The 21662-nt window shown below is 40.1% G+C and overlaps 1 protein-coding gene across 1 annotated transcript in view; it reads left to right on the top strand.

Moving 5' to 3' along the window:
- Positions 1–21662, top strand: part of YES1 (YES proto-oncogene 1, Src family tyrosine kinase) — a 71299-nt gene that overhangs the window by 24157 nt on the left and 25480 nt on the right. Inside the window, exons 2-4 of the mRNA XM_067547009.1 lie at positions 8339–8611; positions 18821–18920; positions 20814–20912. Coding sequence (XP_067403110.1) covers positions 8347–8611; positions 18821–18920; positions 20814–20912 — 464 coding nt within the window. The 5' untranslated portion in view covers positions 8339–8346. The remainder of the gene's footprint in view (positions 1–8338; positions 8612–18820; positions 18921–20813; positions 20913–21662) is intronic.

The raw sequence follows: 21662 nt of genomic DNA, 5'->3' as shown, positions 1-21662 counted from the left end.
TAGCAATGGTTTATGGTCCATGTATTGTGGTATATCTGTAATATATTTAGTACTTAGAAGTTTTCATGTGGTGACGATATGTAGCAGCACAAAATATGCCACCCTCCTGAGACATTAAATTAAAATTAATAATTTAAAAATTATTCCTTCATACCCTGGTGGCATATGTCTTCTGTACAGAAAATTGCTTTTGAAAACTATAGTTTTAGCAAAAAATCTTCCTCTTGGATTCTTGGCTATTGGAATAAGGAAAATGAATCATCAGTATCACGTATCAACTTCATGTGGTTGGGGGGGGAGGATTAGAATGCACCCAAGAGCACAGTTAATATGTATTTTTTCATTTCTTTAATGTAAATATGCTGACTTCTAGAGAACCTTGAAGGGAACACCAACAACTTAAAGATGAAAATCCAATTTTGAAAACTTTTCATCTGTTATTGTTGCAAGTAACACCTAAAATTACTTGATTTTTTTTTTTCCTGCGTGGAGCAGTCCTAGTCTGGAATTTGACTCTCTATTTTTGGCTCCAGTTCAGGCACCCTAAAACCTACTGTTGAGCAGTTTTGTGTCTACTGCAATTCCTCCTCTTTGCACCTGTGCTTACCCTACCCCCCACTCCTATCGTCATTTACCTCACACTGGAGAGACAGCTCCTGTCTGAAGTGGAACACACTAATGAAAGCAATGGGGGTGCAGAAAAGGAGGCTGGTCTTTCTAGTTAAGCCACTGGAGTGGAACTCAAGAGGTCTGGGTTCAGTTCTTGATTCTGCCACCGACTTTGTGTAACTGTGAATAAGTCACTAAAAACTCATCTACCTGGGAAAGTTTTACTAGTTATACCTGTATGGTTAATCAGTATAGCCATTCCCCCTTTCCCTGTATGGAGGCACTTATTCTGGTGCTTAAACCCTTTTCTGAACAGTATCAGATAAACTAAAATAAAAATAGTGTTCTTCTTTGAATGCTTGCTCATGTCCATTCCACTATAGGTGTGTGCACAACTTTGTGCACGGCTACCGGAATTTTTTTCCCCTTAGCAGATCCCGTAGGGCTGGCTCCGGCACCCCCTAGAGTCCCGTGCACATGCTGCAGTATATGAGGCGCTGCCGGCCCTACACCACCTCAGTCCCTTCTTTCCGCCAACTCTGGTGGCGGGGACGGGGGGGTGGGTTGTAATATGTTCATGTGCTTAACTTTTTTTTAACTATTTATTTAGGAAGTTTTAACAAATCCTTTCTGAAAATTGTTTTATATAGAAAGCTAACTCTAATAGAAGCAATGACATCTGAGCAATTAAGAAACAACAACAAAAAATACAGCTAATTGATAACAGTCTTTGCAGACAACTTTCCCTTTAAAAATATACAGTTAATATTAAAGGCACTTTCTTACACCACTGATCTGTTCTTTGTGTTCAGAGTCCTGTATGTTTGCACTTCTATTAGCTGCAGCGCAATGGGGAGACTCTGCTCGGTTTTATTCTAGTGTCTGCATTGTCAGTGAAATCAATTAAACTCCAACTCCCGCACCAAATTCTGACCTCAGTTACTTGTGCAACCCCACTGAGGGCAGTATTTGGCATGTGAAACTTCTGACTAGTTGGTTTAACAGTGCTGTCAGTTAGGAAGGGAAAAAATATGTATTGCTGTTAAACTAAACAGATTTTGATCTGAGACACTAAACAACGGAGCCCAACAGTGCTGTTTTTCCAGTAATTTTTCATTGTAGAACCACACTTTAATACTAGATATACTAATCACAGAACTTCTTGTAACTAAATTCCTTCCATTGTTTCACTAGCTTCTTTTATGCTCCTGCCTCTCTGTCTTCATGTTTTCCATCTGACCAGGTTATTAATTACAACCAGTGACATTTTCAGCAGCATAATAATAGACTTACTGAGGATTTACAGTGGTTGTTTCATTAAGCTAATGTTATTATCATTATCATTAATTATGATGAAGATGCCCTGTAAATGAATGGTCTCAAATTTCATGGGTTGGTCACAGTGAAATTAGAAAATTTCATGATTTGCCACAGTTTGTTAGATAAGTTATATTAAATAATACATGTAATGTAATTTAAGTAAAGATGAAAGATTATGCATGTTTTGTGAAGACTAGAAACCATTCATGTTTATCCTTTGAAGTATGCATTTCTTATGTGTATGTTCTTTACTTTTTATGGCAAAGGCAATACCTTCCATATACAAACGTACCTTTTAGATGGAATTAGTAAAATGTTATAATAGTGTTTCTTCTTTATAGCAGTGATAGGAGCATAGGTTTTTAGCCATTCTTATCAGGGATCCTAATGATTTCTTACACTCTTTTAATCTGCACCACTCTTCTACCTTCTTATAAATCAGATTTAACTACTGCCCTCTGACACAACCTGATGGGCAGTTGTTTCACTGTGCTTGCCAAGCAGTATAAAAAGCAAGCAGTCTCCAGTGACATAAATTCAGCTCCACTGTCACTTGTTTACTTAAACAATCACCTATATAAAGTTAAAAGATCCACTGGACATACCCACAGAATACTAGTGAATTGTAAAAAAAAAAAAATATATATATATATATATATATATATATATTATTTTTATAATCACACAGAATTTCAATAACTTTAAAGCATATTTGTAGTCAGAAAACAAAAATGGTGTCTTCCTTCACAATATATCTGTGTCAGGTTTGTTTTAGAATCGTAGACACTTTCTTGACAGAAACAAGTTTTTACTACTGTTAATTCTTAGGAGCCAAAATGGAAGTAATTCAGTAGTAAAGAAAGAATTCAGTGGATTCATTTCTCCTTTCAAATCATCAGCAATGCTATTATCTTAACTCAAATCGCAGGACCTTTATTATTAATTATGTAATTTCAGATACAGACTGGCTGTTTAAAAAAAAAAAAAAAAAAAAAGATTGTGACTTGACAGTAAGAATCTAATAAGCTTATAACTTGGAGACATAGCTTTTACAGTCAATTGTCTGACTATAATTGCACTTTGAAGCTCATGCATCTCTTAAAGACTTTCTCCTTCAACACTGATTTGGAGTTTCAAGTGTCCATAACAAAGAGAGAGAATTAAGTTACCTGCTCCTCATTGACTGCATAGAACCAATCTATTATTCAGCGGGGCGGAGAGGTCTAGGCACTCTGAAAAAGAGAAATGTAAACAAAAGTCGATCTTTTCACCCTTGTCATCAGAGAATGGTAAGCGCTCGGACTGTAACTAAGAGGGAGAAGAGAAAGAGACCCAAAATAAGTCTTCCTTCTGGACCATTTCCAAATCACACTCTGTAAGAGGCATTGGAGTGTGTGATGAATCAGGAGAAAAGTGAGAAATTTAAAACAAAGAAACCAAAACAACCAAACAACTTCTGGTATGGCTTCTAAGAGGGAACACTGCATTCTGCATGATCCTATCGTGAAGAATGTTATCCAATCAGAGTAGGCACAAGTGAATCAAACATAATTTTTATAATGCGAGAGCCTCTTATGTTGCACCTAAATTAAAAAATAATCTGCCTTCATTACTCTTTCCAACATACATACAACAGTTGCCAGTCTGGTGAATGCATCAGTAATTCTCTGAAGCCTTGGAGGCCAAAGATGACTTTTTGCCCCAAAAAACGCTGACTACAGGGTAGAATTCACCTTATGGAAAAATGGAAATAGCTGGTCTGAGGGCTTTTCAGCCTACTTTGCTCTGGCTATCTTAGCCTTAAATGATACAGTCAGAAGTTTTATCCATCAGTCCTAAAGAGGTAAAAATCAGCCCTTCCCAAGATACTTCTGGTACAAGCCTTCACATCTAAGATGGCCTCTTTGAAGCACTCTAGGAGCCAAGTGTTTTAGAGAACCAATAAACAAAGCAGTTCTTGAAACAGAAGATATTTTCAGAAGGATTCTCCAAACAGAAAAAGGAATGAAAGACCATCAAAAAGGCAGGGATTCCTTTTGTGACTCGTTTCCTGCTAGATTCTGTAGACAAGACTCAGACCACACAAGACAGACAGAATTTGAAAAAGGAAAAACAGACGAGTTCTCCTAATATTCCACCACAAACAATTGACATGTTTTCTGGCCCACTGCATTCTGGGAGGTATGGTGGCTCTCAAGGCAGGCTCTTCAGTTCTTCAGACTGGGAGGTGACCCCTTCTTTGAACAGGAAGGTGACAGAGATTATCAGCAAGGGCTAAGCAATATAATTAATCAGTCAGACCTACAGATAGTTGTTTGGTTTCCCCTGGCCCAACATTCCATAATCTAACAAAGCACAAGTCAGAAAATAGAAGATCGAGAAATAGCCTTTATATTTTGAGGCTCTCAAACTACTCCACTTTAGACCAAGGGATACTTCATATTCCATCACCAAGTTCCCAAGTATTTGCAAAGCATCAGAACTATCTTTGACCTGAACCATTTGGACAAATCAGTCAAAAGGACAAAGTTCAATATGGAATCTCTCAAATCTCATTTGGCAGCTGTCTCTTAGAACAGCTTCTTTCTTCTGTTTATCCTCAAGTAGGCTTACCTGATAATCTCTCAGTCCTTCCCATAGCCAGTTTCTCATACGCTCTTTATGGACAATGTTCTAATTGGGTCCCTTTCCAGAGCAGAATTGGACACCCCATTTGTAGTCCATTTCCTTCAGAACATAGTTTCCTGGTAAACTGTCACTTGACTCCCAATTCAGTACCATGGTATCATAGGTATTAATCTCCATCTCCAAGGAGCCAAGTGTTAGTGTCTGTCAAGCTTTTATCCTCAGTCAGATTGATATGAAGCCTAGTGAGGATGCTGGTTTCGTGTACAAACCTAATTCAGGCCAAGTTTTTATTTATATAGTTATACTTCAAAAGTTCTTCTTGTTCCTCTTTCCTTGTGTCTGTTTATCTTTTCTGTAAAATGGCCTTGGTCTAAGGGGAAAAACTTAGTGCCCCTGGAAGAGAGACATAAATTGTAACTGGGAAACGTATCATTCATACACCTATTCTTGTATTGTCCCTGGTAAGACCAGCGGAAAAGAGATGTTAAATACTTGTTGGAAGCTGCTCTGGTTATATAAATTTTTAGTAACAAATGCTGTACCAGAATAACGAAATCCCCACATTACAGACCAGATGTTTAGGATTTTTCCTTTCTCTAACAATGCATTACAAAACTAAATGCTAAAAAAGCATATCGTTTCCCTCTCCAATTTTCCTCTCTTTCCTTCCCCTCTCAATATATTGTAGAAAGGCTTCATGTATGTTTTTATTCTTTTAAAACATGGGCTTTTTGTAATTTTCTATTTTCTTTAAAGGGGGAGTATGTGATTGTTAATATAGTGTTCTTGGATTTTCTTTGGCTGTTTGTGTTTGAATGTGGCTTTTCCTTGAAATGGCGATTGAATTCTATTGTTAATCTCTTAAAGAAAGAAAGAAAAAGATTTACCTTAACTGTGAACAAAAAGGCAGGGGGATCTACTGTATTCCTTGAATATGAATTCAAATCCTCTGTGTTTTTCTGCAGACTGTTTAAATGTAACATGACAGTATTTTTCACTACTAGCCACTATTTTATTAATGAGGCTGTTACAGAAACTATTTATAATAATTACAACATACGTTAATATTTACACTGTACATCTGGCCAAATCAACAGCGCTCTGGAAAGAATCCTGGTTTTACCAGGTCAAGTGAACATTTTTCTATTTTTTAATCCTGAAGTCTCATTAGCTTGTTAGCCAGATGTTGAAGATAGAGTACAAAACTTGACAGAACCATGACAGATACTTAGTAGCACAGTATGTTCTGAGGATGCAGCCCCTTTTCCTTTTGCTGTCTTTTTAATCCACATTATTTTTGTTTTAATAAATATTGCTTTATTTTTTATTTAATTTATCTTCTTGAAGCACTGACTTTATGACTACAAGCCAGATAATAGATAATTTTATTTAAGTACTGCTAGCAAAAACACATTTTCACAAAGGCAGTCAGGTTCATGTCGTATACTTTTAAAAAATGTTGTAATGGAAATTCTCTACCAAAGGGGTTAGGCCACAAAATTAGGCAACAAACCACACTGAGAATCCAGACAGACAAAATATGGTGGTTCACATCCTACTGGATGCAATTTTCCAGGTATAGTGGAGAGGTTAGAAATAGGTGTTTGTCACTGGATTAAATTTAATTAGGAGTTAACTATTAGGAGCCTTTCAGATCTATATTACAGGATTTCTTTTGTAAGGTGTATTAAACAGCTAAACTCATTAACTTCTCTTGAAGTCATACATTATATTTGATCCTTTGCTTGGTTGCTCTAGTAATACTTAGACATTGACAACAGATTAGGGTTAGCTATAATTAATTTTTTAAAAAAACTTTAGACAAATTGTGGCATTTCCATTATATTTTTGTTTTGTTCATTCCTGAAAAAATTTTAAACTATACTTGCAGACTGCCACAATTCAGCTAGGTTGGATACTTTTTTTGTATTAGGTAGTATAATATAGTACCACAGATGTTAAGAGACCAAAATAATATGGTGAATATTCTTATTTTGATTGTAGGGATTTATGTGCATTGAAATGAGAACATAGTTTTGTGTGTTGCCTCTGTCATGTGTTTGCTGTCCATTTCAGGGCCAGAGAGTTAGTTTTTAAGGAAACAAAAGGAGTCTTTAATATTGTAATGGTTAGCTATATAGATGAAAAGAGAAATAATATAAAATATTTTAAAGTAGACGGATTGAGGCAATGATTAGAACTAAAGTTTGTTCCAACTACATATATCTAATGATTGAAGAGATTAATGATGATTGAAAATGAAAAAAATGTGTACACAATTAGTTACTTGAAGGAAGAACTCCAGTATTCATATTCATTTGACCAGCTGTAGAATAAACATTCATAAAATATTAACCATAGACGTCAAAGAAAGGAGACCACATTTTTTATTAAATTTGTTGCTGGTTTCAATAATTTTCTCTAAATTTCTCAGTAATGTGGATCAGCTGATTATTTTATGTTAATGGAGACTTCCACTTTTCATATTAAGGCAGAATTCTTAACGTTGGAATTGTCACATCAGATCAGTGCTCCAATGAGCATATTATCCTGTCTGACAATTTTTGGTGAGGAAGCTACATGAAGCCCAATAGTGGGCAGCTATGGAATAGCCTGCCCATAAAGGAAATTTGTTGCTAATCCTAGGCAGTTAGTGATTGGATTATATCCTGAAGCATAATGATTTACATCTTTTTATTTTTTGTCCAATCTGCTATGGGTGTTCTGTTGACTTTCATAAATGTCTAATCTTTCCTCTTATCTTCCCTCCAACCTAGGGTAGTTACCATATATTCAGGTTTTCCTGGACGTGACCTTTTTTGAGATCTGATCTCTGTCCAGGTCAATTTTTGAAATAGGAACAAATGTCTGTGATTTGACTGCTGACCAGCCGCCCAGCTCTGAAGGCAGCCTCGCTGCCAATAGCAGCGCAGAAATAAGGGTGGCATGGTATGGTATTGCCACCCTTACTTCTGCGCTGCTTCTGGCAGCGGGACTGCCTTCAGGGTTGGGTGGTTGGAGAGCGGCAGCTGCTGTACCCGCCCATCCCCAGTTCTGCCTCCATCAAGCAATGTCCTCTATTTGGGAACTTGAAATATGGTAACTCTATCCCAACTACCCTACCCCCATGTTGCTTTGCTCCTGGATTTAAACATATCCCGTGGCAGTGAATTTCATGTATCTTTTAAAAGTTTCAGTTTTAAATCTATTTCTATATTTATTTAAATTTCATTGACTGTCCCCATGTTCATATCTTAAAAGGAGCACCTGATTTACCTTCCATAGCATTTTTATGTACTTCTATTATGTTCCCTCCTATTTGTGTAACCTTGAAATTCAAGATTACTGATCACTTCAGTCTCATCTCATATAAAAGTCTTTCTGTGCCTCTAATTTTTCTGTTATCCATCTTCTTACTTCTTCTGTGTCCTTATAATTTACTGCCCAGGGAGGAATCACTATGATGAATATCCAAATACTTTTCTTGTTAAGGACTGTCAGGGTGTAGCACTTTGGGAAAAATTAAGTTTCTGTTGATTCTATGTATTCTACAGATTTCCTTCCAGGACATTTTTTTTTATTAGAATTTGTAAACCAGGTAAGCTAGCAACCGAACTTAACTACTGTTTTCAGCATTTATCTATTGAAATTCCAGCAATTTCTGTGCTGTAAAACAAACTACTACCTTGTTTTTAATTAACCAGCCTTTTTCATGTTTTCTACATTAACTATATATCAAGATACAGTGAAATGATGTATTTGTCTTTTCTTTTCTTTACAGAAGCAACTATGGGGTGCATTAAAAGCAAAGAGGACAAGGGTCCAACTAAGAAATATAGAACTGATAATCCTCCAGAACTTGTTAGTTCCCATGTCAGCCATTATGGGTCAGATTCTATCCAAGCAACACAGTCGCCTGCAATAAAGGGACCATCAGTTAACTTTAACAGTCATTCCATGACTCCATTTGGAGGACCATCGGGGATGACACCTTTTGGAGGAGCCTCTTCCTCTTTTTCAGCTGCGCCAAGTCCATATCCTAGTAGTTTAACAGGTGAGTTTTATGTAAAATAATTTTATTTTTATCTGTTGACAGTCTCATCTATTAAATGGTATAGCTTCATACAACACAGGTAAAACATACATGGCCAAAACCCAACATTTTTCTAAGGGCTTCAGGTTTTCAATATCTCTACCATTCAGATGGTAAGCCTTTGCCCATAAGTGGATATCAAGAATATAGCAAAGAGAACTTTAATGGAAATCCAATGCAGTAATAGGAGCAGATAAGACTGAATTCGTGAGTCTGAGACATCAAAGATACATATATGGAATAATGACCATGAAATTTGGAGGAACTGTTCAAATTGAGAAGTACTTCAAAAAATGAAGAATTTCATGTAATATCATTCCTTTACATATAAGGAATCTTATCTTCATCTTTATACTCCAACATTCCCAATCTCAATAATTTAAAGTAATAAAATATTGAATAACAAATTCATTTGGTTATATTAGCAGGTTATGAAATGTGTATTGAACTTCAAAATACTATGAAGACACACAATTTTCTTTTTGGTTCAGAAACCTTTATCTCTTGACATTTGTCACTTTTGAAAGCCAAACAAATTAGTTCCAAAATGTGAACATAAAATTTCAACATGAAGCAACACATTTTTGATTGAGGTTTCCAAAATATGGGAGTTTCAGAGGGGAACACAGGGAAGAGGTTTTCATGTTTGTGAACTTTCTGATACCAAAGCAATACATTTAAAATGTGGAAATATGACCTCAGTTTTTTTGAAGTTTAGAAAAATAAAATGAATTCTACATTGCCTCCTATCTTATACACAAAAGCGTTTCTTTGTTGTCACTCTAGGTTTCAGATAATTTTTTCTTTTTAAGAGAGAAGGGAGTGGTTTATGCTGGGAACTTACCTCAGATTCTACAAAATGCAGTAAATATTGATTGAATAGTCCTGTTTTCAGTTTTCCTGCAGAACTCCATTAGCACAATTGTAATATTTAAATAATTTGCTCCAACATTGACGAATTCCTCTACATCCTATCAAGGATGACTTCAGAGCCCCACCAACATTCACTGAGGTAAAGAAAGCCACCAAGCAGATGAAGAACAATAGGGAGTCTGGACCTGTTGAAATCCCCACCGAAACCTTCAAAGAAGGAGAAGAACTGGCTCACCAGCTTCACATCTTAATCCTCAAGATTTGGAATTCAGAAGACATCCCAGTTGATTTTAGGGATGCCATGATTGTGATCATCTTCAAAAAAGAGACAAATAGGCTTGTGGAAACTATCAAGGAATCGCCCTGTTGTTCACCTCCAGAAAGATTCTTGCCAGAATTCTCCTCAACCAACTGCTCCCCTTGGCCAAAGAAATCCTGCCAGAATCACAATGCAGATTCAGACCATCTCAAGGTACCACTGACATGATCTTCACTGCCCACCAACTTCACAAAAAGTTCTGCATGCAACATCGACCTCTATACATGGTCTTCATTGACCTCACAAAAGCATTCAATTCCATCAATCGTGAGGCCCTGTGGAAAATTTTCCTTAAATTTGGATGCCCACCAAAGTGCGTTGCCGTTCTCTTGACTCCTCCATGACATCATGTCTGTGAATATCATCAGCAATGCATCCAAAACAGATTCTTTCCTAGTCAAGATAGGAGTTAAGCAAGGCTGTCTTATTGTTCCAACCCTTTTCTCCATCTTCCTTGCTGTCCTCCTCCTCCTCGTTGCTGACAAGCTCCCCTCTGCACTTGACATCCTATGCAGAATGGACAGTTAGCTCTTCAACCTTCGTCACCTCTGATCCAAGACAAAGACTACCACTAAATCAGTCATTGTACTCCAATATGAAGATGATTGTGAGCCCACTTTGGAAGATCTTCAAAAAATAGTCAACACTTTCTTTAAGGCCTACAATCAACTCTGCCTCACACTCAGTACCAAGAAAACTAAAATACTCCACCAGCAGGCTCCAAATCACCAGGATTCTACTACTGTAATTCAGATCAATAAAGAGACTCTGGAGAACACCAGGCACTTCCTTTACCTTTGCAGCTATCTGTCACAGAAAGCTGACATTGACTAGGAAATTCAACACTGCTTTCAGTGCACTGTACAGTGTCAAAACCTGGGTCCTGTATAGTAGACTCCTCCCAAAGTTCTTGAATGATACTATCAATGGTTCCTCCACAAGATCTTCTGAATCAAGTGGGACGACCGAAGTGCCAATATCAGTGTTCTGTCCCAAGCCAAAACCTCCAGTATTGAAGCCAATCAAGAACAATCTCTACAATGAGATGTTACAGGCAAAAATAGCATCCCAGATAGAAAATCTTACCTTAATAAATGCTTGATTTCATCTTAGGCCAGAATTCCAGCAATTTGAGACCATCTTCTGTATAACGTGCCTAGATCTGTCTACAGTCGTTCAAAGTACATCTAACAGTCCCTCTGCTTACCATCACATGTTGAAGCAGACCTATATTTTCCTATTCGCTGTTGCTAAATTTTTTTTTTTTTTTTAAAGTCCTGATCCGTGCATTCCCCCCACCAAGCAACTTGATGAAACCAATATGCCCTTCCTTTCAACCTCTCATGGATGTTTTCCTAGCATGAGTCTTTAAAGGATGCTTTTCTAATTGCCATAGCCTCTTCTAGGAAAGTAAGTGAACTACAGACATTAATGACTAGGCCACTTTATACGGTGATCCACAAAGAAAAGTGATCATGAGAGCCCATCCAATTGTTATGCCTAACGTGGTATCAGATTTCCACCTCAGCCAGTATGTCTCCCTCCCTGTGTTCTTTCCCAGACCCTATTTCCATCCCAGGCAGGTAATTTGCACACTTCAGATATTAAGACTTTTTTTTTTATTTAGAAAAGGCCGATAGGCTCTTTAGAGTTTATGGGAAAGATGTGTGGGAGACAGTCAGAAAATCTTCAGTGAAACAGTTTTGCATCAGAAAATGCCACTTTGACAAAATTGAAATTTTTTACAAGATCATGAATTTATATGACAGTTCCTTATGGGGGGGAAATAGATTCCCCTTTCCCCCCCGCCCCAATGTCATTTTGATATTTTCAAAAGAAAGTTGGGTTTTTATATTTTTGTTGCTTCAAAATTTATTTTCTATAATACATGATTCAATCTAAATTAAATGTTTCAAATTTATTGAAGGAAACATTTAGACTGAACCAAATTTTTTTCTTAATTTCAATATGTAAGAATGTTTGTTTGAATTTTGGCTTTTTATCCCAATTCAGGATGAATTTTTCAAAATCTCAGTTTTTCACAGGATGAGGAAGTCTATTTTCTGAGCAGCTCTAGTCCGGGAGAACCTAGATCTAAATAGTGTCTTCCTCTGTAGAAAAAGAGGTGCATAGAACTATGTGGCATCTTAGCTAGACTGCCAATTCTTGCAGTCATAAGATCCAGCTAGTGGATCCTAGAAGTACTGTTGTATCTGTAGTTTGCCTTAGAGTAATACCTATTGAGGAGATATGTAGAACAGCAACTCTGGAGTTCAGTGTATTCTCTCAAAGTATGCAGTTCTTTGGTCTTAGTATTGCACTTCAGTGCACAGCCTACATTTCATTAAGGAACTCCTCACCTGCCTTCCATCTGAGGGTACTGCTTAGGTGGGAATACACAGAGCCCCTTGAAGAAAGAAAGGTTACTTATTCTTTGAGAGACACCTTTCTTCCTTCACACTTCATGCCTGCCATCTCCTTTGCCTAAGGGTATCTCTACAAAGCATTTTGGAGCTCTCCTCACAGTCCAGATTGACAGACTTGAATGCTGAGTCCTGCTAGCCCTAAAAATAGCTGTGTAGACAGCACTTTGAAGCTGTGGCTCAGGTTGGAATATGGGCTCTGAAGGCGGTGAAGGAATGGGCTTCAGGGCCCAAGCTCCAGCCTGAGCCACAACTTCAAAGCGCTGTCTACCCAGCTATTTTTGGAGCGCTAGCATGATTCCCACTAGCCTGGGTCAGTTGACTGAGGCTGGATATCTTGCTCCCGCAGACTTCAAAATACTGTGTAGACATACATGTCATTGGAATTCTGCAGTTCAGGCAAAGAAACTGAGGCAGTTGTGGGGGAGCACATCCCTTTATATAGATCAGGGCATCTGATATATGATTAGGGTGACCAGATAGCAAGTGTGAAAAATCAGGACAAGGGTGAGGGATAATAGCTGCCCATATAAGAAAAAGCCTCAAATATAGGGACTGTCCCTATTCACCCTATGTATAATGCCATGTTTGGTTGCTCATGCACCTCCCAGCAGAGATGGCTTTGAAAGAGGTTTCCACGTATTCACTGTTAGAGCGACTGGTAAATAACCAGAACAGCGACTGGTAAATAACCTCTTTTATTGTGTGGTTTGCATTTGCATGCGTTGCTCTGTTGTTTTGTTTAATGTTGTGTAGTTCAGCTGAATTAATAACTTCTTAGTTGCTGTAAATTGTACAGTTTATAATGAAACATGTCAGTTGGCTGGTAAGCAATCAAGGTATTTGTCATAATGGCACTTTAGAGTATTAACTTCTGTCAGATGTTGGAGTTTAAATTATAATCAGATACAGCTTGTTTTCTTATGTTTGAGCATCATTTGTATATTTGTGTGTGTGTTTAAAGTTAGCATTCTTGCCATTTTCATGTTTTATGCACTACTTTACGTTCAGACTAAGCCTGTGTTTACCAGGTAAAACTGATTAAAATCATGTTGATTTAATTTGTTTTATTCACTGTCCTTCAACTTCTGGAAAAGTGCAAACAGCATGCTCAATTTCTTGGGCAAGCCAGGACCAATTCTCTATTTAAAAGAGCTTAAATTCTTTGTGGTCTAGGCTGTTGCAATTCTTTTAAAATCCTTTCATAACTGTAAATTCTATTTTCAGTTTTGCTTTTTTCTCATAATGTTGACTTAAGTGACGTAAATGTACAGCCACCACTGTAATTAAACCGCTGTTGCATGTCCACACTGTGCTCCTTGTGTCAGCGGAGTGCATCCACAGTAGCAGCTCTTGTATCAAGACAGAGCAGTGCACCATGGGTAGCCATCCCACTGTGCAATTGGATTACAGGGTGTTTTGGGAAGGGTTTGCAGTGCCTTATGCAGGTAGGTTCAGCATCACGATTCTCAATCCCATCACTCCATGGGCAGCCTATTAGGTTTCCAGCTGCTTTTCAAGTGTCCTGGTAACCTGTGAGCCAGCCATCTGTGTCAGAAAGCATGAATCCTGCACTGCTCTTCAGTCTTGTGCTGTGCGTTATGAATACAAAGCTATCAGAGGAACTCAATGGAAAAGGAGGGCTATTCACTACCACACTGACCCTAGACCGTTCCTTGTAGAAGTGGCATGTCTGCAGCTCTGCACCAGAGGCTACTCTTTCCCTCCCTTGCCTTTTGCTATGCCTGCCGTAGCTCTTCGAGTTTTACATGGCACTGCTGCGTGTCCCTATCATAACCCATTCCTTCCATGCCCAGAGCAAGTTCCCATGGCTGGAGCAGAGCTGTGACTACACAGCCTCCTCTTGTCACAGACCCAGGAGATCCACCACCTCCTGTGTACTCCAGGCAGGAGCCCAGGCATGCTCAGCTGGGGAGTTGCTATATGAGCTCTCCACACCATGCAAACAGGAAGAGCAAGTTCAAAACTTCCTGGGGCTTTAACAGGGGAGGGGTGTTCACGTGTGTACTTGGCTGCAGGGCAATGGAGTTCTAAACCGTGACCAGAGCAGTCACAGTAGGCATTGTGGGATACCCCCTGGAGGCCATTTAGTTTGATGTGAGCAACGCAGTGTTTACACTGACACTGCATCACTCTAACTACGTCACCCTAAGCTCTACACCTCTCATCAAGGTGGTTTTATTATGTCAGCGTAGAAGGCAAGTTAAAGCAGTGGGGGGAGAATTGCAGTGTGTACACCTCTATAGTTAAGTCGACGTAAGCGGACTTATGTTGACAAAACCATGTAGTGTACCTCGCATGAAAGATCTAACAAGAGGTCTTCCACAAATTTAGCTGAAGACCTAGCAAGTTTGATCTCTGCCTCAGAATATACCAAAAGTAGAAAAATGAAATATGGTGGTGGCTTTGGAGTCTATTATTTGGCACTTCTTTTAAATATATTTTTAAAAAGCAATTCTCTTTTATGCAAAGACCCTGTATTCTTCATCATTCTTTGAGTGCTTGCTCATGTCCATTCCGTATCAGGTGTGTGCATGCCACATGCATCGGTGCCAGAGATTTTTCTCTGTGGTATCTGTAGGGCCAGCTCTAACGCCCTCTGCGGTTGTGCGCATATGCGCCAGTATAAGGGGCACCACAGGGCTTCCGTCTCTCTGTTCCTTCTTACCACCCATGACAGTCCTGGAATGTCCTCTTGCTTCAGCAAGCTCTTCTAACCCAGTGATTTTTCTCATAGTAATAGTGTACATAATTAAAAGTTTGTTCATTAGTTTCTCTCTTAACTGGTACAGCAGATAGAGTTCATCAGGGCAGTCCTTGACTCCACCCAAGCCAGAGCGTTCCTACCCGAGGCCAGATTCTTAGCCATATCAGAGCTTATAGCTCATGTCGCATCTCACCCCCTCACCATGGCATGAGTATTTCTTGGGCTGTTAGGGGACATGGCAGCATGCACCTACGTGGTCCAGTACGCGAGGTTACACATCAGACCTCTGCAGATGTGGCTGGTATCTGTTTACTCCCCAGCCAGGCACCATTTAGAAATGCTCCTCACTATCCCTCCATCAATACTTACCTCCCTTGCATGGTGGTCAAACCTTCATCATGTGTCAAAGGGGTCCCCTTTGTGGGGGGACAACATTGTCCCTGGTACGAGACGCTTCAGATTTAGGGTGGGGGACCCACTTTGGCACCCTCAGGGCCAAAGGCCTCTGGTTCAAGAAGGAGCTGGCATTACATATAAACATCAGGGAGCTCGGCAATCTTACTGGCCTGCAAAATGTTCCTTGCCCAGCCGTCCAACAAGGTAGTGCATGTAATGACAGACAACACAGCTTTGATGAATTATATTAACAAGCAATGGGGAGCGCGATCCTCAGCCCTCTACGAAGTGACCCTCCACCTATGAGACTTCTGTGTGGATCATGCTTATCCATCTAGAGGCCGTACACTTCTCGGGGGTCAGATATGCATTGGCAGATCACCTAAGCAGGTCCTTTTTTTCTCACCACGAGTGGTCCCAACACCTGGAGAATGCCAAGATCATTTTCCAGAAGTTGGGAACTCCCCAAATGGACCTCTTCACAACCAGACAGAACAGAAAGTGTCATCATTTCTGTTCCCTGCAAAGGTTCGACAGGGGCTTTCTTCCTGATGCCTTTCTCCTACCATGGTTGGGGGATCTGATGTACACCTTTCCACCAATTCCCCTCATTCACAAAGTTCTCATAAAGCTCAAGAGGGACAGAACACAAGTTATCTTGATAGGTCTAGCATTGCCTCGCCAGCACTGGTTCGGCACGTTGCTGGACTAATCAGTGACCCCCTTCTTTGGGCCCTCCCGAACCGACCGGACCTGATCTCACAAGACCACTGTTCACTGTTAATCCCAAACTCGCCTTTCTGACGGGGTGGATGTTGCATGGCTAAGCTTTGAAGAATTGGCCTTCTCCACCCAAGTCCTGCCAGGAAGCAGAAAACCCTCCACTGGCGCCTCATACCTGGCCAAGTGGAAACGCTTCACTTGCTGGACATCTGAACGGACTCTTTCCCCAGCTAAATCATCTGTTCAATCAATGTTAGAATATCTGCTCCACTTAAAACAACAAGGCCTGGCATTATCCTCAATTAAGGTGTGGAGACAAAATCGCATAGCAGCGCCACGTGCACCGCCCCCCCCCCCCCCCCCCACGCAGATAAAGAAGCAGCCTAGGGAGGGTTGACTCAGCATCACGAGCCGCACGTACCTGTCTCCTTATAAGGGGATGAAGCGACCTTACCAGCTGGTGCATGGTCAGCAACTGCCCGGGAAAATTGTAATCACCTGGTTGGCTGGTCCATACCTGCCCAGGAAATTATGAGCACCTGGTTGGCTAAACGCCAAGCCATGACCTTAAAAGGTCATACAGCAAATAGCAACCAATGGGGCTTAGCCTCTGCTGACCACGGGAAACTATAAAAGTTCAAACCCAGGTAGCAGAGAGGAATTGAATCTACTCGGCACCCTGCGTATCTCCTGGTCGTGTTGGTTCGGCGGGCTGATGCATCTTCCCCAGCCTGCTTCGCTGCGAACTGATCACTCAAAGCGGCTCTCTCCCATCTGCAGTATCTAAAGCAAATGGCAACTGAATTTGGCCTACATGGTATACCTGTACATAATGTTTGTGAGTATGGATTAACTGTTCTCTGTTGTGTTTGTCTTGTAACTCCTTCGGGGAACTCCAAAACCGGGCACCCTAGTGTCACATGCTGGCAGCCATGCGTTGATCCGGAGAGATCACAAACGCAAAAGTCTTGGGTGGCGCACTTTGTCTTTTCGCGCACGGAGTTCTCCTGCCCTTTGCTATCACTGTTTGCTGTGCAATTGCTTGCTGTGAAACTGTTTATTATAGAAATAGAACTGTTTATTATAAGAGTAGAATTGTTTATTGTAGAATAAAAGGTTTATTGATTAAGCAAACCTCTAGAATCATCACTGTCTCGCCGACTCCCCATATCCCAAACCAAACCTATCTGAGAGTTTTTCTCTCCGTTTCCACATAAGGTACACCTGGCAGCCATATCTGCCTTTCTTCCTCCTATTTAGGGTAGATCAGTCTTCTCACATGACATGACAGCCAGATTCCTCAAGGGCCTGGAGAGGCTTTTCCCACCGGTATGAGACCCGATTCCTCTGTGGGATTTCAACCTGGTCCTATCAAGATTCCCTGCACCTCCTTTGAATCCTTGGCATCTTGATCTCTCTTACACCTATCATGGAGAGTCACCTTCTTGGTGGCAATTACTTCAGCAAGGCAAGTCTTGGAGATCAAGGTCCTGACTTCCGAGCACTTTACACGGTGTTCCACAAGGATAAGGTCCAGCTTGCTCTCACCCGGCCTTCCTACCAAAGGTAATATCGCAGTTTCATGTCAACCAGATTATTTTCCTGCTAGTCTTTCCGAAGCTCCACAACTCTAATGAGGAAAGGTGTCTTCATACTCTAGATGTCAGATGAGCGATGGCTTTCTACATTGACAGGAACTAAGTCTTTTCTCAGGTCCACGCAGCTGTTCATTGCAATTGCTGAACAGCTGAAAGGACTGCCAGTATCATCCCAGAGGATTTCATCCTGGATCACGGCCTGCATCCGAGCCTGCTATGACAAGCGAAGGTCACACCTTCAGCTTTACTGATGGCTCAGTCTACAAGAGCTCAAGTGGCATCAGTGGCTTTCTTAGCTCAAGTCTCAATACAGCACATCTGCAGAGCAACAACGTCTGTCCACTCCTTTGTATCCCACTACACCATTACTCAACAGGCCTGGGATAATGCGGGCTTTTGTCAGAGCAGTATTGCAATCGGCATGTCTATGAACTCCTGGCTGACTTCCAGAAATACTGCTTGTGAGTCACCTGAAGAAAGAATGGTTACTGGCCTTTCATAACAGTTGTTCTTTGAGATGTGTGGCTCATGTGCATTCCATGACCCACCCTCCTTCCCCTCTGGAGTTCTGGCAAGAAGGAACTGAGAGGGAGCGGGAGCCAGGGGTGCCCCTTATATCTGTGCATATGCGCACGACCGCAGAGCGTCCTAGAGACGGCCCTATGAATACCACTGAGCGAAAAATCTCCGGCACTGGTGCATGTGGCGTGTGCACACATCTGACATGGAATGGACATGAGCAACACATCTCGAAGAACAAGTTACAAAAGGTCTGTAACTGTTCTTTTTTGATGTCTTGTGTATATTAAGCTCTGTATATGCTCGGACTGAATGTACCACTGATGATTCTGTAATGAACTCCTATAATCTGTTCTTAGATAATTTAACACACTTTATCTGGAGATTCTCTTTATATAAATTCCTTCTAAGTGAAAACAAGTTACCCAGTCTATGGATGAGTCAGCTTTTGCAGCTTGACAAGATCTAGAGTGCAGAGAACATTTTGTTTGCCTTTAAATCAAAATTGATTAGCTCCTGTCATAGATGCTTTTTAAAAATTAATCTTACAGCAGTATTGCTACCTGACGTGTTTTTTTTTCTTTTCATAAGGTGGTGTAACTGTTTTTGTGGCCTTATATGATTACGAAGCTAGAACTACAGATGATCTTTCGTTTAAGAAGGGTGAACGGTTCCAGATCATAAACAACACGTAAGTATTTTGTGCCAGAGACTTCTTTAATTAGTATTACGCTGGAAACAAATACTTTCAAGAATATTTCAAATACCTTTCATATTTTTCTTAAAGTGCATACACAAAATTTCGTCAAAGATCAGACATGTTTTCACCTGATTTTCAAAGCTCCAAAAATATGTATTTAAGAGGAGAACACTGACATGCCCAGCTCTAATTAGCACATGATTTGATTTTTTCCGGTTTGGCTAGCAAACCAAAAAAACAGAGAAAAATATTTGGTTTAATTCTGGAAATTTATTTTAATTTGTCAGCAAATTGGAAAAGCCCAATTCATGTCATACAAAAATTGTGTGTGAGAGTGAGACCGAGACCGTGACTAACCTTTAGCTCAATGTTTGGGGCACTTACCTGGATGTGGGAGACCCAAATTTGTCGTGTGTCGTGTCTGTTCCCCCCCCCCCCCCGTCCCCTCCCTCCACCCCCCCTCCACCCCGAGTAGGGATTCTCCTCCTCCAAGGTGAGCATCCTAAACAATGGGCTATAGGGTATACTTGTGTGGGCTGCTCTCAACCTCTCCTGTTGAAGCTCTTCCACTTTGTATACTTAAACATTCATTGGGCCAAAGAGACAGTGAGTCTATAGCTTAGTGATTAAGGCACTCAGCTGGCAGGTAGGAGATATGGATTCAAATCCCTCCTTTAAATCAGGCAGAGAGAAGATTTCAATCCATATCTTCTACCTCCCAGGTTGAGTACCTTAATCACTAAGCTATAGACTCACTGTCTATCGAGTCACGCTCTCTCTCTGTTGAATGCAGTCCACTTCAGAATAACCTATACTGGTGGTTAGGATTCTTACCTGGGAGGGAGGGGAGATCTGAGTTCAAGTCCATGCTCCAGAGAATGGGGATTCAGACATGCACTTTTCTGAAGCTGGCCCTGAAAAACCTTTTTCTCAGCCAAAACTAGTAAAATGAAATTTGCACATAGTTTCAGATCAACCAAAACTGTATTATTTGGTGTGCAAACTATTTGAAAAATTCCACCCAACTCTAATGCTGATCCTTAATACCTTCAAGATGTAGACTTGGTAGTTTGATTCATTATGGGATTACAATATTATGGCCTAATCTTGCAAACCTTTTAATCACAAGAGTAATCGTTTTAAAGGAGAAATCGTAGCTATACTCTTTAGGTTTTTGCATATACTGCTTTTGGCAGATGGGAACTACATGTGGTAATATGCTCAGTTCATATAATTCTCTAATCTAAAATTCGTACACAATTCTATTTATTTACTTTGTCCCACCTTTGTGACTCACTGTGTACATAAAGACAGTGTGCTGTGATAGCTACAGAATAGGATTTAGAGATCTGGATTCTATTTCCATCTCAGGCACAGACTTGGTTTGTGACCATGGACAAGTCACTTAAACTCTCTGGATAAAGTCTTGTCCCTGCAGAGAAGTCAATGGGAGCTTTTGCTATTGACTTGAGTGACTGGGATTTTGTTCCCTGTCTAAAAATTGGGAATTAAAGTATGGAGAAAGCACTCTTAGATGCTTTAAATTGTCATAAAAGATGCTAGCACTGGTACAGAAGAACATTACGGGACAAGTCCTCCCTTAATTTGTTTATCTTAAAGTTGACAATTTTTTTCAGCGTTATAGATGTGTTCATCCCTTTTTTCTTTTAGCAATTCTTTTTTTTAATCCTGTTTCATCATGAGATGCCACTTTGTCTAAATTGTCAACAGTGGCAGATATTTGTCTGAAGTATGTGCTAATTTAAGTGAAGTACTGCATTGGCTAAAATTTGATTTGAGTTTAATATTTGTGGATGGTACTGCATCTGTTCCAGGGTGATGTGTTGTTTATACATTTTAGAGATAATTGCTATTATATTTCAGGGAAGGAGACTGGTGGGAAGCAAGATCCATTGCTACAGGAAAGACTGGCTACATCCCTAGCAATTATGTCGCTCCTGCAGACTCCATTCAGGCAGAAGAGTAAGGCATTTTTCAGTCTTTTGTCAGTCATTTTTGCTCACAGTTTTGCCACTGAAGAATTATATGTAGAAACTCATTTATTACTGAGGTGGGGGGGGGGGGGGGTGTGTGCGCGCGCACAAAAAGAAAAATAAATAAAGTAGGGAATATGTCTTAATGTGAAGATACCTGAATTGGTGCACATACACACGCTTCAGTGTGGTGTTGCATACATCTGATTTTCAATCAAGATATGTACATTCTGGAATGCAGTTATAAAATGTTGGGGGGTTTTTAACCAGGGTGGGCAAACCTAGCAGGATCCATCACCCGCTCAGTGAGTGGACTCAAAGTTCTAAGCAAACCTTTTACACAGCTAGTATTCCCAGGGTGTTCAGGGTTTAAAGCCATTGATTCCTCCAAATCTAAGGAACGCATCTGTGGTAGGGGGCAGAAAATTGCTCAGCATCCCCAAAGATCACTGAGAATTGAGAAAACATTACCATTTTTACTGCCAGTACTTCTTACAACTGAGTACAGACACATCCCATAATATTTTATGTAGTACTTAAGGAATCACCTGGAGTTACTTTAGAGATGCTGAGATGTTTCAGGTAGTACTTGTTTGCTAGGAGTAGGGTACCTAGTTATTTCACTAAGAGTTACAGAGCTCCACTGCCTTTGCCTCCAGAATACTGGCAGTAGGAGCGTTTCCCAGCTTCCATTGCCCTGTTATGTGATCAGGACATTTCCAGTCATTTTTCACGCTTC

Source organism: Emydura macquarii, unplaced genomic scaffold (assembly GCF_026122565.2).
Source record: "Emydura macquarii macquarii isolate MOO-44397 ecotype Brisbane River unplaced genomic scaffold, CSIRO-AGI_Emac_v2 contig_212, whole genome shotgun sequence".
NCBI lineage: Eukaryota > Metazoa > Chordata > Testudines > Chelidae > Emydura > Emydura macquarii.
The sequence above is the reverse complement of the archived record's forward strand: the minus strand, read 5'-3'. Positions and strand labels throughout refer to the sequence as shown.